At 40.5% G+C, this 16,161-nt stretch overlaps 2 protein-coding genes across 3 annotated transcripts in view; one reads left to right on the top strand and one right to left on the bottom strand.

Moving 5' to 3' along the window:
* caprin2 (caprin family member 2) overlaps positions 1–16,161 on the bottom strand; it is a 46,773-nt gene that overhangs the window by 24,303 nt on the left and 6,309 nt on the right. The window lies entirely within an intron of this gene.
* LOC114466130 (serine/threonine-protein kinase SBK1) lies at positions 7,308–14,584 on the top strand. Of its 2 annotated transcripts, XM_028451643.1 has the most exons (4): positions 7,308–7,530; positions 9,493–9,667; positions 11,786–11,988; positions 12,071–14,584. In XM_028451643.1, the coding sequence occupies exons 2-4, from the start codon at positions 9,505–9,507 to the stop codon at positions 12,656–12,658; spliced, it is 954 nt and encodes a 317-aa protein (XP_028307444.1). In that variant the 5' UTR covers positions 7,308–7,530; positions 9,493–9,504; the 3' UTR covers positions 12,659–14,584. The 2 variants fall into 2 exon arrangements, with proteins under 2 accessions (XP_028307444.1, XP_028307445.1); XM_028451644.1 differs by lacking the exon at positions 7,308–7,530 and having other exon boundaries at positions 9,316–9,667.

Raw genomic sequence — 16,161 nt, forward strand, 5'->3', positions numbered from 1 at the left:
ACATATTATCAGTACCACAAAAACACAGAAACGAGATGCCTCCATCTTTACTTTTGTAAACACAGTGGCGGGCCGTGCATTTCACACCTGGGCCTTCAGCAAGGTCTTACACTAGTCAACCCCAAATAACGACACCCTGGCCAGTTTCCGACCCGCGGGAGTTGTCTGGCCCACACCGACCTAACACTACTTCATTAAATGGAAAAAAGTGTGATCAATTGATGGTGTTCGTCTTGTCGCTGCAGTCTACCTCAGAGCTGTCATCACTGTCACCCTGCTTTCTTGTGTGACGCGTTAAAAACAGCTGATCGGGCCTAGACCACGTCCGTTCTCCGTCCTTGTCCGACGGTGGGGGGTGGTCTATCGGGTGTGTGGGGGGCGTGGGAGTAACACCGTTAACAGGGATGAGGAGGGAGCAGGGGGCATACATGCTCCGACGCACCTGGGGCGCTGTTGTTCGCCAATGGCACGGCCGGGTCAGGAACTTTTATTTTGAAAGTCTATTTTAGTAGGCTTTGTACTATTTCCAAAAAGGGTGCGTTCTGCCTCCAGCGCGCTCAATTCAGAGTCTACCGCCATGAGAGACATTTTCAGGCTCGAGAGGAACGGACCTGATACCTGGCACGGCACCAATCCCAACTTTGAATGTGAACTTATTGCATGTCAGAGACAGGCAGCTGAAGTAGAGTCCCCCCTATGATGTTACACTAACGGAAAAGCAGAAGCTGATTTCACAAGCTGATAGTATCTAATCAAAACACATGCACTGCTCCTGCTAGCTGGCAACAGATCAGGCAAACAACAGCAAACTCGAAAGCTGATTGGTTAACGCCAGAGTTTCATTTCCATTCACTTTAAGCTACAGGTCTTTGCACCGATGCGCGTATGATCCTTGTGAGATGTTGAAAGAGCTTTTTCTGTGGAACACTGCGGGCTCCCTTCACAACTCTTCCCTCAGGCAGGTTAATCTTAGTGAACCAAGGCCCTGAATAATGAGGGACTTTGATCCAGCTGAATGAGATGCTCAAAGGTAGCCTGGTTTCTTCTCTGTTTCCATACCTCAGCCTCTGGGTGCTCCTTGCAGGCTGTGCAGCTTTATATCATTGAAATCAGAAACAGACTCACAGCTGATCATGCAGAGAGAATCCTTTCCATCAAGAAGAACCTTCTTCTCACTTTCCCCAAAAAAGGCTTAATTCAGAGACATACCATGCTGACTGAAGTTTAATATTTTGTTTGAGTCCTAGGACTGGACATTAACACCATGTGTTTTCAGTCTGAAATTTGGAGAGTGTTATTTTTCCAGTTTCAGCCATTTAAGAATAAAAAGATAAATAAATAAATTAAAATGATATGAATTAGAAAAAAAAAGATGCATATATACAGTATATATATATATATATGTATATAATTTTTTGTTGTAAGTTAACAAGTTAAAAAATATATGTTTTTTGTGTGTGTGTTTTTGTGCATTAGAAGTATTGGTATCAGTAGTCAGGATTAGTCAATATCCAGATCTAAGTGTCGGTATTGTATCAGTTTGGAAAATAGTGGTATCGGTGCATCCCAATTAAAAACCTATGTTAATCTTGTACTCCTGATTTTGAAACAAGGTCCAAATCCTTACTAGATACCAAAGTAAACTTGTAAATCTTAAAATATTTAAAATATATTATGGGAACTATAGGCATTCAGGCATGGACATATACTAAATATTTCATAAGCCAAGCTATACTCAGCTCATTAATGTATTACACTCACTACTGTGGAACTTTGTCTCAATATGTGCAGTATGTAAGCTGGAACATTCAAGTAGCTGTGCAATCCTCTGCAGACAGAATCATATCGAAGCAGGTGCCAGGGTTAGCAAATTTAGTCCATCTGGCGCCCTCTAGACTATGCATTACTACTTGAAGATGTAAAAAATTCCAAAAGGCACATGACCCCATGTTCATAGTGAAGACGTAACATGATAATCCTAAATCTGTTGGACACGCTTCACTACATACCTTGGGAAGTGAAGGAAACTTGATGAGGCACCAAGGGTAGTATTTTTACTGATTTTACATATTAGAGAACTATTTTAGGGGGAATATGTTTACCTGAAGTATGACGATGCAGTTTTATTTTGTATTATTATCCAGCCACTTCACTTTGATAATATGTGGGTTTTATAATAAATGGAGTGTTTGACAATTTTCTGACAATATTCAAATCAGCAACACGGAATCAAACTAGGTGAGTCAACGCAGCCCAGAAGACACAAATATTGCAGTGTTCTTTTCTCGACTTGCAAAGATGATCACGTTCACTGTCGCCTCAATAGCTACCAGTAGTACAACGATGGGTAAGATCATAGAAAAAAAACACGAAATGACAACATCCCATGTCATGAATGTCTCGTGGTAGGCTCCTGGGAGTAAGTAAATCTTGGATAATTGTGTGTTAGTAAAGCCTGTGTATAGATCTTTTGCAATTTTTTGGAAAAGTTTCTATGTACTGTATGTTTGCACGTACAGGGAATTTTCTTTGGCGTTTTGGTGGCATAACATTTTATGTTTTGATAAGCGCATTGAGATGACTTTATTGTAAATTGCGCTATACAAATAAAGTTGAATTGAATTGAATTAATAATAAAACAAAAAAGCACAGCAGCGCGATGGCGAGATGACATTTGACCCTCCTGCTTCCTGTAGCAGCTCAGAGGCAGCAGTGTTAGGGATGTAACGATATCTAAAGCCCACGGTTCGGCAAAACCACGGTAATAACCTCACAGTACAATAATTATTGCGATATTGTAAGAAAGCTCTCGGTTTTACAGGAAGCCACACAGTTTGCAGCAATGCTAACAATAACAATAATTACGACCATTGAGAAATTGTCTGTTCACCATTTTGACAGTATGTTTTGTCATACTTTAGATTTATAACATTATAAACTTATTTAAATTCATATAAAATTATAGTCCCTACCAACACACACACATTATTTAGCTAAAGTGCAAAAAATGTAATCAATTCAGGAACACTCTTAAAGTCAACACAGGTATAGAAACAGTCTAGAAACAATAAACCTAATAATAATTTTTAAAAAAACTTCTCTATTCTGTGTTTAGCTTCATTTTAGGTTTTTCTAGAGAAAGATGAACAACATTTGAGGTTAGGAAAAGTATTTACTAACCTTTCAAATTTATTTATTTGACAGGTACAATGCAATTCAACTTAGATACAAAATAAGTTTGCAGCTGATGTGATGCACATAAAAGCCATCAAATGAATGGCTCCTTATATCTAAAAGTCTCAGGAATCCGGCCCTCGGGGACTGGCGTTGCCTACCCCAGAGGGTGTACTGGAGAGTGTTCCTTCTGGGGATTATCTCGTTCTGCTGGGGGGTTTCAACACTCATGTTATTAATGACAGTGAGACCTAGTGAGACCTGGGGGGTGATTAGGATGAACGGCTACCCGATCTGAATCCGAGTGGTGTTTTGTTATCGGATTTCCGTTGCTTATCACAGATTGTCCATAACGGAACATTATGTTCAAGCACAAGGGTGTTCATATGTGCACTTGGCACCAAAACACCCTAGGCGGAAGATCAATGATGGACTTTGTAGTCGCATCATCGGACTGTTACTGGGCGTGTCTTGCACACTCAGGTGAAGGGAGGGGTGGAGCTGTCAACCGATCACCACCTTGTGGTGAGTGGGCACCGATGGCATGGGAGGATTCTGGTCAGACCCACTAGACCCAAACGTGTGAAGGTCTGTTGGGAAAGTCTGGCAGAGTCTCCCATCAGAAGAAGCTTAAACTCCTACCTCCGGGAGAGTTTCAACCATTTCTAGGGGGGGGCAGTACATTGAGTCTGAGTATGCCATGTTCCATGCCCCTGTTGTTGAGGTGACTGATCGCTGCAGTGGCCTTAAGGTAGTAGTGGCGGCAACACCCGATAAGGGCCGTCCGTTCCCAGTATGAGAGGAGTCAGAGCTTTGTCCACATTGTTCTCAACAGGAAAAAGGTGGGGATGGGATCCTGCCCCAAGTGGAGGAGTTAAAGTACCTTGGGGTCTTGTTCACGAGTGAGGGAAGAATGGAGCGGGAGGTCAACAATTGCATTTGTGAGGTATCTGCAGTAATGTAGAGTCTGCATTGATCTGTCGTGGTGAAGAGGGAGCTGACTCGGGCTACAAAGCTCTTGACTTACCAGTCAATCATCGTTCCTACACTCACCTATGGTCATGAGCTTTGGATCATGACTAAAAGAACAAGATCAAGGATACAAACTGCCGAAATGAGCTTCCTTCGTAGGGTAGCTGGGCTCTCCCTTAGCACTGTTGACCTTGCTCCTCCTATAAAAGCTGGTAGAAGAGACTTGTGTTACCCCCTGTCTCAGCTGTCAGTGAGCATTGATTAGCAGCTTCTTGCAGACTATGTTCAGCTTCGGTGAGGTTTGTGAGTCTGTGCTTCTCTAAGGAGCTGATTCTGGCCTAATCAGAGGTTTAATCAAGCTATGAGTGTATGTACAGCCACATTGTGTGCGTATCTCTGTCTGTCTCTGCGTGTGCATGGTTGTGCTTGTACTTTGTGTGCGTGGTGAGTTGTGGGCTCATGGCTAGAGAGCAGGGACAGTTTGCCCCTGCATGCTATGGTGTCTGTAGGGTTGTGTGTGCGTCTGTTCATAGTGAGGCTGCACACATCTATGGGCTGCTGTTACTGAGTGTGTCTTCACTGCTTTTTAGTAGAAATAGAACTAAGTATAGATTAGTGTGGGTCAGTGATGCTTGACGTGCATTCAAACAAAATTGGGAAGAGAGTGCATTGAGCGCGTTTTGTGGAGGGGCTTCTCTGTTGCCGATGGTGTTCATACAATGGATGGTATTGTGTTCATAATTCACCCAGTGACTGTGAAGTGGTGTGGAACAATATTGTGTTGAGAACAGTGTTTGGAAAGGCGATCTGGCGCGCTCTGGGGTGCCTGGTCGGTGCGCCTGGGGGCCGGCGGGCCAGCTTGCAGCATCCCCTTGTTGCCCTCGGCGACTATGGGCGTGGTTGTCGTCCCTGGGGGCGCTGCTCTCGGTGCTGCTTCCGTTCCGGGTCCTTCTGGCCTGGGGTCCGGACCCTGCTGGCTCTGGGCCCACCGGCGGGCGCCCGCCGGCTGCCCGTTCCGCGCGGCTCTGGCCGTCTGCTGGGTGGGGGCCTTGGCTCCTCTGCTGGGGTCTCGGGCGGGGGGCTCTCTGGGCCCTTTCCTCAGGGGGTTGGGTGCTTGGGTGTGGGTGGGTGAGGGGGGCTGGATGCTGGCGGGGGGCCTTGGGGTTGGGGGTTGGGGTCGGTGGGGGATGCGCTGGGTGCTCAGCTGCTTGGGGCTTCCTCGGATGTGTGTGTGGGGGCGGTGGCTGCCTCTCGGCCTGGGATTTTGGGGGCATCTGGGGGGTTGCCCGGCCGCGGGGGGGTTGCCTGGGGCTCCCTGGCCTCCGCTCTTTCTGCTGGCCTGGCTGCATCTGCGGGCCCAGGGCAGTTCCTGGGTTTGCAGTAGCAGTTTTTTTTTTGCACATATACTGGTATACGATGCACTGGCACGCCTTGGGATGTGGGATAAAACTCATACTGGGCTTAACCTTAGACATGTTAATCCCAAATACCTGCTTTCGGTACTACCATTCACTCATTCCCCCTGTTCACAGCCACCACCAATATAGCTAAGCTTCACACTTGTCACCATACTGGCTGGATTACACAACATAATAAGCACAATTTATTCTACAACCTCACATCTCACCCTCACGGCAAAACAGTCTATTCTTCCCCACCTTTTCTATTTCCTGCCTTGAGTCTCTCCTCCCTTAAAATAACGGAGTTATGTAACGCCGTTTGTTTTTCAGTAACGGGGTAATCTAACTAATTACTTTTTACGCCATTACAACGTCGTTATCGTTACTGAAAGTTAAATGCGGTGCGTTAAATGCATTGATTAAATAAAATGTTATTCGAAAGCATCCCCGGATTCTGACTGAGCTGTTGTGAGGAGGTGGGTTAAAAACAAGGTGAGCGATTTTATGATTGGCTAAGGCGACGTGCCAGCACACCCGACACACACACACACACACACACACACACACACACACACACACACACACACACACAGCGTGGAGCAGTCTGATGAAAACTTGACATTTTTAAGGTGGCGATACAAACACTACTTTAAATTAATTGTGGTCAAAGGCAAGAACGTGTATGTGAAGTGTTCATTATATCCAGGAGAGAAGACTTTGTCGACATTCGTTTGTAAGCAACTCAAAATTAATGAAGCACCTCACAACGACACACGCATCTAAAAAATGTGAATTATTTGACATAAAGCAACTTTTTTTTTTTTAACAGTAACGCAAATAGTTACTTTCCTTGGTAATGAGTTACTTTCGTTCTAGAGTAATTTAGTTACTAACGCAGTTACTTTTTTGAACAAGTAGTGAGTAACTATAACTAATTACTTTTTTAAAGTAACGTTCCCAGCACTGGTTGAGAAGGCGGTGTTTCCGGTTGGATGTATTTTGGTGTGTTAGAGGGCTATATAGAAGTGTGGTTGAATGGAGAATACAGTTTTGAGTTCTTTGCTGAACATGCCGCCTCCGACTCTCGTTCATAGGCTCTACATTATCAAGAGAGTGGCTTGGCTTTATTTGGTAAAAAATGACAAAGTCATTGAAAGGCGCCTCAGCGCCATTCCTGGATTCAAGAGCTGCTACATGGTACCCAAGGTGATGAAACGTTTGTTGTTTGTTTACTTCTGCCGTAAAACATGTGGTAACACTGCTGTAGCTGTACACAGCTGCAGAACGAGTCAAAAACAAGTAGCTTATGGATTTTTTAACATAACTTATTCATGTGCCATTGGCCGGCCTACTTTCAATCATCTCCTCCACATCTTTCTTTCCTTAATCAATACACATCACTTGACCGTTTATTTACTGTGCAGCGCTCGAGCCCTTGTTAAAATGATAGAAGCTAAGCCTGAACCTGACCATAGGATCCTGACGGACAAATATTTACAGCTTGACACACACTTTGCAGCACACAGGAGAGCGCAACAACAGCTACATTTCCCAGACATAATTGGTCTCTACTAATACATTATGTTTATATATTTTTAATTTTTTTTTTATTAAATAAAATTGTGAATAACGAGGGTTAATTTAAAATAGACTTAAATTAGGCCCAAGAGCGGCTAGTTCTCATTTGGAAAAGAATGAATGTGTGTGTGTGTGTGTGTGTGCGTGTGTGTTTATGTGATTCTTTTTCAGAGGCAGCTTAGAATCAGCTGTCATTGTTGGCTCTGGCAGTTGGAGCAGGGCTGTGCGCTCTTCCTGTGCAGCAACAGCTTTAGAAACGTTCTTTACTAAATCAAAGTTGATGAAAAAGAGGAATGAGGACAAGCCTGAGCCTTGTTTTGTCAGTGAATTTGCTTGTTTGAGAGAAATTCTTGTGTTCTTGGGTGCCATTTTTTTAACCTCTTGTAACTGCCATTGCAAAGACAAGGTAAGTACAAATCTGATATAATCAAGCACATATTTTTTTGTTTTATAAATTTATTTTTACTCAATTGTCAAGGATTACATTTTAAAATTGTTGTTGTGTGTTATAATGGTTTCAGTACATATCTGTTGCAATATCGCTCCGGTGATTTATCTACTATTAATTAGAAATATTACCCACAATTCTTCCAGCATATAGTAGTGTTGTGTTCAAGACCACACTATCCGAGACCAAGACTTGCCCGAGACCAGAATGCACCGAGACCAAGACAAGACCAAGACTTTCGGGAGCCGAGACTGAGTCAAGACCAAGACCGAGACAAGCCGAGACCGAGACCAAGACCAAGACCATAAACATTATTTTTTTCAATTTAAAATAATCTATACATAAATAAAATTATGACAAGGTTCGACAGTTAAATAACTTTTTCTCTTTAATTTTAGTTTATTTTAAATACATTTGATGGACTAAAAAGGTGCCTGCAAAAAATTAACAAAAATATTAAAACTATTACTGCTACTGATAAATTCACAATTATTCTACATATTTGAAAACAATATTTTTATGTCAGCTGAATGTACAGCAAGTGTTTAAAAGCATTTCTGCCAAGAAATAATGATTCTTGATTCTGATTCTTTGAGTTTTGCAGGTCAACAGGTCACAGAGTTCACAAGATAATTTTTTAGTTTGAAAAAGCCTTTACACAGGTTATTTTATTAATTCACTTAATTGATATAGTTTAATTTGGTTGCTGTAATGTAACTAGGATATTCAATTAACAAAGGTTTCCAGCTGTAACTAAAAGTGAAACTTTCTGAAATAAAACTACAAACAAGTTGTCATCAGTCTAAAAAACAAAGAGCTACAGGTAGATGTGAAACTCAATAAAACAAACTCAAACCCTGGAACAGTCTTGTGACAAATCAATAGTTCTTGTTGAGAATTATTATTATTCTGGATACAGTGGAAACAGAAACTATAAATAATAATTATATTGTGAACCTGTTTATATTGTGGGGAACATATTATATACATAAATGTGATTGGAGTCTAAAGACACAAAAAAAACACCACTTTAAAAAGAAAATAGACTAATATAAGACCTCTTTACAGTTATTTGACTCATTCTGTGCTAGTGCAACTCTGCGGCGATGACGCGCTGGTGACGACATAAACCAAGATGGCGGCGGCCCGGACTACAGCCGACATTATGTAATAAAGCCTTAAAAGACATGGATATAATGAAAAGAGTGGATGGACAGATGCATAAACATGCAGACTTTCACACGGACACACACGGACTTATTAAACACACACAAACTTATTAAACACACACGGACCTCAGTAAACACGGTAAACGGAACAGGCTTCACCGCTCGGCTGGCAATAGGACCCAGAAGCAGAGTAAGTGCGTCCCCTATCCAGCCTTCACAGACTGTAATATCATCAGTTTATCATTTTACCAGTTGTTAGAGCTACTGTCTTTACCAGGGAGATAATATTTATTACTGGTGATTGTTTTCTGGAGTTTTACTGGGATTTTTACCGGTGATTAGTTCATTTCTCCCTTGCGCTCCGCGGTCCAAACTGACACCGTAGCCACACACGTATGAATGTGTCACACACGTCACTCAGTCACATTAAGGAAGGTTGTGGTCATTATACGGGGTGGATTAAATAATGAATAAAAGATTGTTTTATCCCGTTCTTCTCCGTGTTATTATCACATTATAAAAAAGTTTAAAAATAGCAGGAATTAGTGCTGTTCTCGAACGGTCTTGACGGAAAATCCCGAGTCCGGGCAGCCCGAGTCCGAGACAAGACCGAGTCAAAATGCTTCAGAGTCCGAGACAAGACCAAGACCTTTAAAATTTGGTCTCGAGACCAAGACCGGTCTTGACCACCACAACACTAGCATATAGGTCATGTTTGATGGGTAATGTTTACCTATTGCCATGTGTTTAGATTTGACTCAAGATGATTGAACTGGGCCTCACTGATGGGAGCCTGATTGATGAGCTGATGGAGCTAACCGCACAGAGCCTCAGCTGCCTGGAGATTCAGGAGCACTTCAACATCATTGAAGAGATTGGCAAAGGGAAATATGGCAAAGTCCTGTTTGTTACACATCGTTTTCGAGGTAGGCTATGACTAAATTTTGCTTTTTAAAAGTGCAGATCATTTCTTAATATTTCTTTCATACTTTACTCTGATGAGATTGATTTGGGGATAATAAAAAAAGTACTCTATTTTGAAAATAAACCACGTTTTATTCTGTGCACTACTTCCTGTCCCACACAATCTTATCTTTGCTGAATTTATGCGTTGTTACTCCAGCGTCCAGCAAAAATAGAAGATCTGCATATCTGTTGCAGAGCGCTCTGGACTGATGGAGTTATTACGCAGCTGTGACGGACCGCATACCCATGTGGTGGAAATTGACACAATGACTAGAATGGAAACGTATCAGCTCAGTAGCTGTTACACTGTTACGATACAAAGTAATTAAGTATCCAATGGAAATTGGGAGCTAGACTCTCACTGCTCCACGTCGGTCTTTCTTTTTGGCTTTTTTTGTTGTGTAAGCCATTATGCCTGACACCATGATAGAGGCTTTTCATGCTGGAATATCCGCCATTACACTTTCATTACCAACAGGATGTAAACGCGCTTTGACTTTTGTCAAGCAGCCAATAGCAATGCCCAAAACAGCTCATGGACCACTTGGTTTGTAAAAAGATCTTTGATTGGCTGAAAAAGAGTGTCCCACTCCTTAATTTCTAAAGCTGGAATACAGAGCCAAGAAGGCACAGAAGTACAGTGTCCAAAAGTTTTAATTACAACATACTAAAAGATTATTATGGATTTTTGACCAAATTATGCCAAAAAAACTTACATACTGCAGTTTTAATGAACCCCCTTTTTCAATAATCAATGAAAACAAAAAAACATTAGTGTTCTTATGAAGTTAAAAATTAACTTGCTAACATACAACAAAATATCCCTCTCAGTTTACCAAAAAATCTTGCCCTCCATAGAATCCTTTGGTAAACAAATACATCAAGATTTCAAGAAGTCATATTGATAATTTGTTTAAATGAACTACACTGCTGTTTAATGAGATACATTTTCATCTTGTGTCTGTGGAAAATACTTTGAACTTTGGCAAGCTTGGTGTGATGGTCAGCCTGACATACATACTACTGATACATGTTCATTTAATCTGAGCTCCGACTTGTAGAAATGCATCAATTGATGAAACCAAAAACAAAACTTTTAATGCAACATATTTGAGCTTTTTGCCCTTTGTGGGTTACCACAGCAGATCACCATTCAACATAGTCCAAAACCTGGATAAACGATGGTCAGACTAAAAGTTTGCAGGGAAAACAGGGTGGGGCAGGTCATCAACATTGGCATGGAAATTGTGGCATTAGCAAAAGGAAAATAAAAGTAGAAATTGAACACATCACAGACACGCCACAAGTGAAAGGAAGAGATGGAGCGGAGATGAGAGACTGTCTCTGCTGTCTCAGTTTAAATTAAAAGACAATAAATATTATTCTTAAAAGCAAGCAAGAAACACACACAATCACAATACCATCCACTAGGACTCTATGGACAGGTGTTATGACAAATTCCATGAACAAACACAATGGTTGTTCTGGTTGATCTAGTAGCACAATGTGGCTAAAGTCCATAAGTAAGACTGCAGCCACTTTGTGTCAGCTACCATCAGCCACAATCAGCTGCCGGAGCCAGCGGCTGATGAAGACTCCACTGGAGTGACCAGGGTTACCATTTGGTCTGATTCCAGACTGTGTCACAACAGCCAATATGACTCTTTCAAGCAAATTACTGACAAACATGTCTCACGAACGGACGTGGTTAATTATCTCCTGCTGCTCTAGAAACACTTCTAAAGAAAGTCACCTAACTAAACCTCTACTATCATAGGATCTTTTATGGTACTTGATATTAAAATTCACTCCAGGTACCATTTAAAATGCTAGTAGTGGCCAATAATATCCTTACACACAAATTTATAAATCACCGAAAACATTCAAAACAATTCCCTTCTCAGAGTGACAATCCCGTTCAAAGGACTTTATTACAGGAAAAGTACCAAAACTAACAACAAAACAATAATGTTTTATTACCAACAATCCTACACTCTGACACTCAGCGTGTCAGAGTGTAGGATTTCTTCCAACACTCCTACAAAGAAAATGTGACAATAAATGTATTGGTGATACAGGAACTCCCATGGCGCTGAAAGTAATGCCCAAGGTCTCGACCAAGCTGCAGGGCTTTCTTCGAGAGTACTGCATCTCCTTACACTTGTCCTGCCACCCCTGCATCGTGGGCATTATTGGCATTGCCTTCCAGTCTGAGGAGCACTATTGTTTTGCCCAGGAGCTCATTAATGGGAAGGACCTTTTTGCTGTCATACAACCTAAAGTGAGTCTGACCAACCTTAATATATTTTAGATTTTGGAATAAATCTGATTGCAACACAATGACTGTAGTTTATTTCTTCTAGGTTGGTATCCCTGAAACTTCCGTGAAACGCTGTGTTCTACAGATTGCCAGTGCCTTGGAGTTTGTCCACAGCCAGGGCTTGGTCCACCGAGATGTCAAGCCAGAGAATATCCTTCTGCTAGACCATCACTGTTACCAGGTTAAATTAGCTGACTTTGGCCTTGCCCAGAAGAGAGGTTCTCTTATACAATTTGTCACAGGAACCTTGCCCTACATGGCCCCAGAACTTTGCACAGTGGCTCTGCTGGAGGGCCAAAAAGAAGTGACTGCTCCTCCACTTAGTGTAGAACCAAGTCTTGATACCTGGGCCTTCGGAGTGGTCATCTTCTGCCTTCTCACTGGATACTTTCCCTGGGAGCATTGTATGGACTCAGATGACTTTTACATAGAGTTTGCTGACTGGTGCAGAAAAGAGGAAAGATCATATGCTGAGCAGGATATCCCTGCTTTGTGGAGACGATTTTCCACTGATGCTATGGAGATGTTTGGAAAGTTTTTTGATCTAGATGCTGAAAAGAGGTGTTTGGTGGGGGAAGTGAAAGTTTATTCAGGAAAGAGTTGGCTCAAGATGTTACATTCAGATGAATAGCATTGGAATACAAATGAGTGATAATGCTAATGGCAAGATGGTGGGTAATATGTAGCTTGGTTATGAAAAATTGTATTGTAGCAAATGTAATTCTTTTTGATTTTCCTCTTTTTTATAGGAATACCAGAGGTTCAAAATGCTAGCATGTGGTTTATTAGTATTGGCATTTTAAACATCTTCCTGGAGACTGCCTCCATAAATCATACAACAGACTATACTGTATATACATACAAACATACAGTATATTAAACGTGAAAATATATGAAATGACTGAAACTCATTGTACAAATATCTGTAAATGAAATGGAATGACAGCTTTTTAAGCACTTGGAGTGTGTTCTGTCTTCATAATCATTGCTATCATCGTCTTCTTTCTGACTGTTTTCTACAGTTTTTCACAAACAGCAAATATGGATGTATACCATAGTAATACCTAATGGAGCTTCTTTGACATTTTGAAGACATTTTAAAAACAATGGCTCATACTTTGCGCTAAAGTCTGAGGACAAATCTACTACTGATTTGAATGTTGGCTGACTCTGCTCCCAAGTTGCTCCTCAGATTTTTTTGTAGCTTACATTAATTGTTATGAAAGTTTCTATTTAATATTTCGAAGGTTTTATTTGTATACTTGTCATGGAACTGGGTAGCGTAACAATAAAGGTCCGGTTAGTGTCTGTCACTGATGGGACTGCTCTGATGTGTCTGTACAGGTTGTTTGTGGAGCCTGTATGATATACAGTACTATAAATAGTATAAAATGTTGAAATGGCTCAGTCTGCACTCTGCTCCGGAACTGTCCATGATATTAAAATGTGTCCAAACTCAGAGAACCAGTCCAATTTACCATCCAGAGACTTCATTTGTAACCATTGCACAAGAATAAAACAGGGCCTGAAATATGTATGTGACAATCCATGCAAAGTTTATTTACAAAAATAAACACAGCATTAGAATCAAATGACCATGGCAGGGTGGTGAGGTGCTGAATTGTAGCCAGATTCTATCTAATCTATTTAATATTTTCACAATTCAGAGTTATAGATCAGCTTAATCATAAATAGACAAGCCTGTTACTTTAGTGAACCATTAGGCCCATGTATGCTAATATTTTCATATTAATGTTTTGAGAAATGTGCTGCCACTCACTTTTTTATAATTGATGCCACTACTGTGACCGCCATATATACCAATATATGATACAGCATACTTTTTCTCGCCTCTATCACCCACAAACACCTCTACATGGTTCTGAAATTCATTTTCCTTGTCTTTGCTACCATGATCAAGCATAAAATGCCATTGATTAGCATGCTTGTTTACATACAAAATTGATTCATGAGGTTCTTTGAATTGACCATTCATGGTAGAATGTGGGTGTGTCGAGGATATGAAGTAAATTCACCTGCACGACCTTCTCGATGGACTGTGATTTATAGAGGCAAAAGTGTGTGCAGATGAGCTAGGCACAGTTTTATAAAGCAGAATATTTTTTTCACGCAATCACACTTTCAGTATAGACTCTACGCAATGTTTTGTAAATGATACCCCAAAGCTCAAAGTGAATAAGTACAAAACACAGAGAACAAAATCTGACTTGACTGGAAGACTAGAAGCTGGGAAAACAAGTCCACACAGCAGGAACAGGGAAGATGAAGTCAAGAGCTGGGTTTCCATTACAGAGTTTTGCACAATAAAAGCAATATTTCTAAATGTCGACAAAGTATAATTGCACTTTGAACGTGTTTCCATTGAAGGTTGTTTTGGGCAGGAAGATGGATGCTCCAAACCTCCTTATAACACTTTGTATTCCTTTGTTGTTGCTGTCTAATGTGGCAGTAATGATTTTTAAGTATAATGTTTTAAACGGAGAGAAGTTATCATGTGACCATGTATGTCACGTTCTGTGACATGTATTTGTGCAAAAAAAGGGTTTCCATAGCGTTTTTGCGACTTCTGAAATTTCTCCTCATGAAAGTGTAAAAGGTTTTTACCAATATTTAAGTGTCTTTTCAAAATTCTGATATTTCCATTATTAGTTTTTATTGCGCTGTTTAGATATTTTACATTTCCAAGGGTTTTAATTGTATGTAACCAATTGGGTAATAATAAATGGGTCAGTTTTCCACATACCTACTGTTGCTGACTATTGTTCTCTGTTTGACTAACATCACTTGATCAAGCCTTTTCTAACCTTCCACACTACAAAATGAGTAATAAAAGTATGTATGATTCGTGCTGATATCGTATCGTATCGATATTGATATAGGCAAATACACAAGGCTGAAATATCGGTATCGTATTGGAAGTGAAATAGTTGTATCTGGACATCCCAAATGGAAACATAGCTTATGACAACCAGAAAGCAGTCTGTGTCCAAGCAATCAGCAAAATAATGAGGAAGGCCAAATAGGAAATGCAGCACACCTGGAAGCACAAAAAGACACAAGAAGTTATCACAGAGCAAAACATGAACGAGAAACCCAAATACTAAACACAAAATACACAGGGATAAACGGAAAACTATTTTAGGGCCTGTCTTACTAATTACGTCTTATTTCCACTCGTTATCTGTTTCTAACAATCAGTGTTACTTCCTAACTGGACAGTGTGATTGACTTGGAGTTACGTTGCACCTGTTTAAGCATTCCCTTTATTTATTTATTTATTTTTAGCAGTGTATATTACACATAACGTTAAAAAGGGTTAATTGGGTAAAAAGATGTCAGTCTTAATTTCCCTCTGAATAATGATCTTTATTCTCCTCAAAGTTGAAAACTTTAAATTGAAAAAGTTGGACTGTACCAGCAGTAAATTGTATGCAAGCGTATTGAAGCAGGCGTATAAATAAAACTATTTTTAACACCCCCTTCCCCTCAAGACGCAATGTATGTCAGATATTCTGTTGCACCATGTGAAGTCGATTGCCAAAACCAGTTTTATCCTCTGTCCCACTGTGGACCTTCATCACTATTTATATTGAATAATCTCTTGGCATTGGACTAGTCATCCAGTAATCATCGGCTTACTGTTGTTTGGGTACAAACAAGGGAACAAGAGTAGACTTGGCTGACATATAAGTATTCTGCATTTACACTACCGAAGGCTAGTAATGTCAGTGGAGAGCAATGTAGTTAACTTTATAATAGGGATGTAACGATTAATCGTAAAACAGTTAAAAATTGATTCATAGGTATAACGATTCACATCGATGCTGCGAAAATTGAATCGCAGTACTTTTTTTAACCAGCAGAGGGCGCTACCCAGAAGTGTTAGCGGCGAGCAAAATCTGCTAATACTTTCTTTCTGGCCGCCTTCTACTCTTAAACATATTCATAAATGATTCCTTACCCCTTTAGCACCGAAAGAATATCTGTAATATTACGTGAATATCTGTAAGATTTTTTCATTGGTTTGATTTTGTTTAAAAAAAATAATTTTACATTTTGACGACACTTGCATGCCTTTCAGATGCCTTTGTGGAAAATAAATTAAGTTCCAAT

The sequence above is a fragment of the Gouania willdenowi genome, chromosome 6 (genome assembly GCF_900634775.1).
Source record: "Gouania willdenowi chromosome 6, fGouWil2.1, whole genome shotgun sequence".
NCBI lineage: Eukaryota > Metazoa > Chordata > Actinopteri > Blenniiformes > Gobiesocidae > Gouania > Gouania willdenowi.

What these genes read in the sequence shown, in the direction of transcription:
- LOC114466130 (XM_028451643.1), top strand. Translation starts at nt 9,505, where the DNA reads ATGATTGAACTGGGCCTCACTGATGGGAGCCTGATTGATGAGCTGATG. An exon ending in TGTTACACATCGTTTTCGAG is followed by an intron (nt 9,668 to 11,785) that starts GTAGGCTATGAC and finishes TTGGTGATACAG; the next exon opens with GAACTCCCATGGCGCTGAAA. An exon ending in TTGCTGTCATACAACCTAAA is followed by an intron (nt 11,989 to 12,070) that starts GTGAGTCTGACC and finishes TATTTCTTCTAG; the next exon opens with GTTGGTATCCCTGAAACTTC.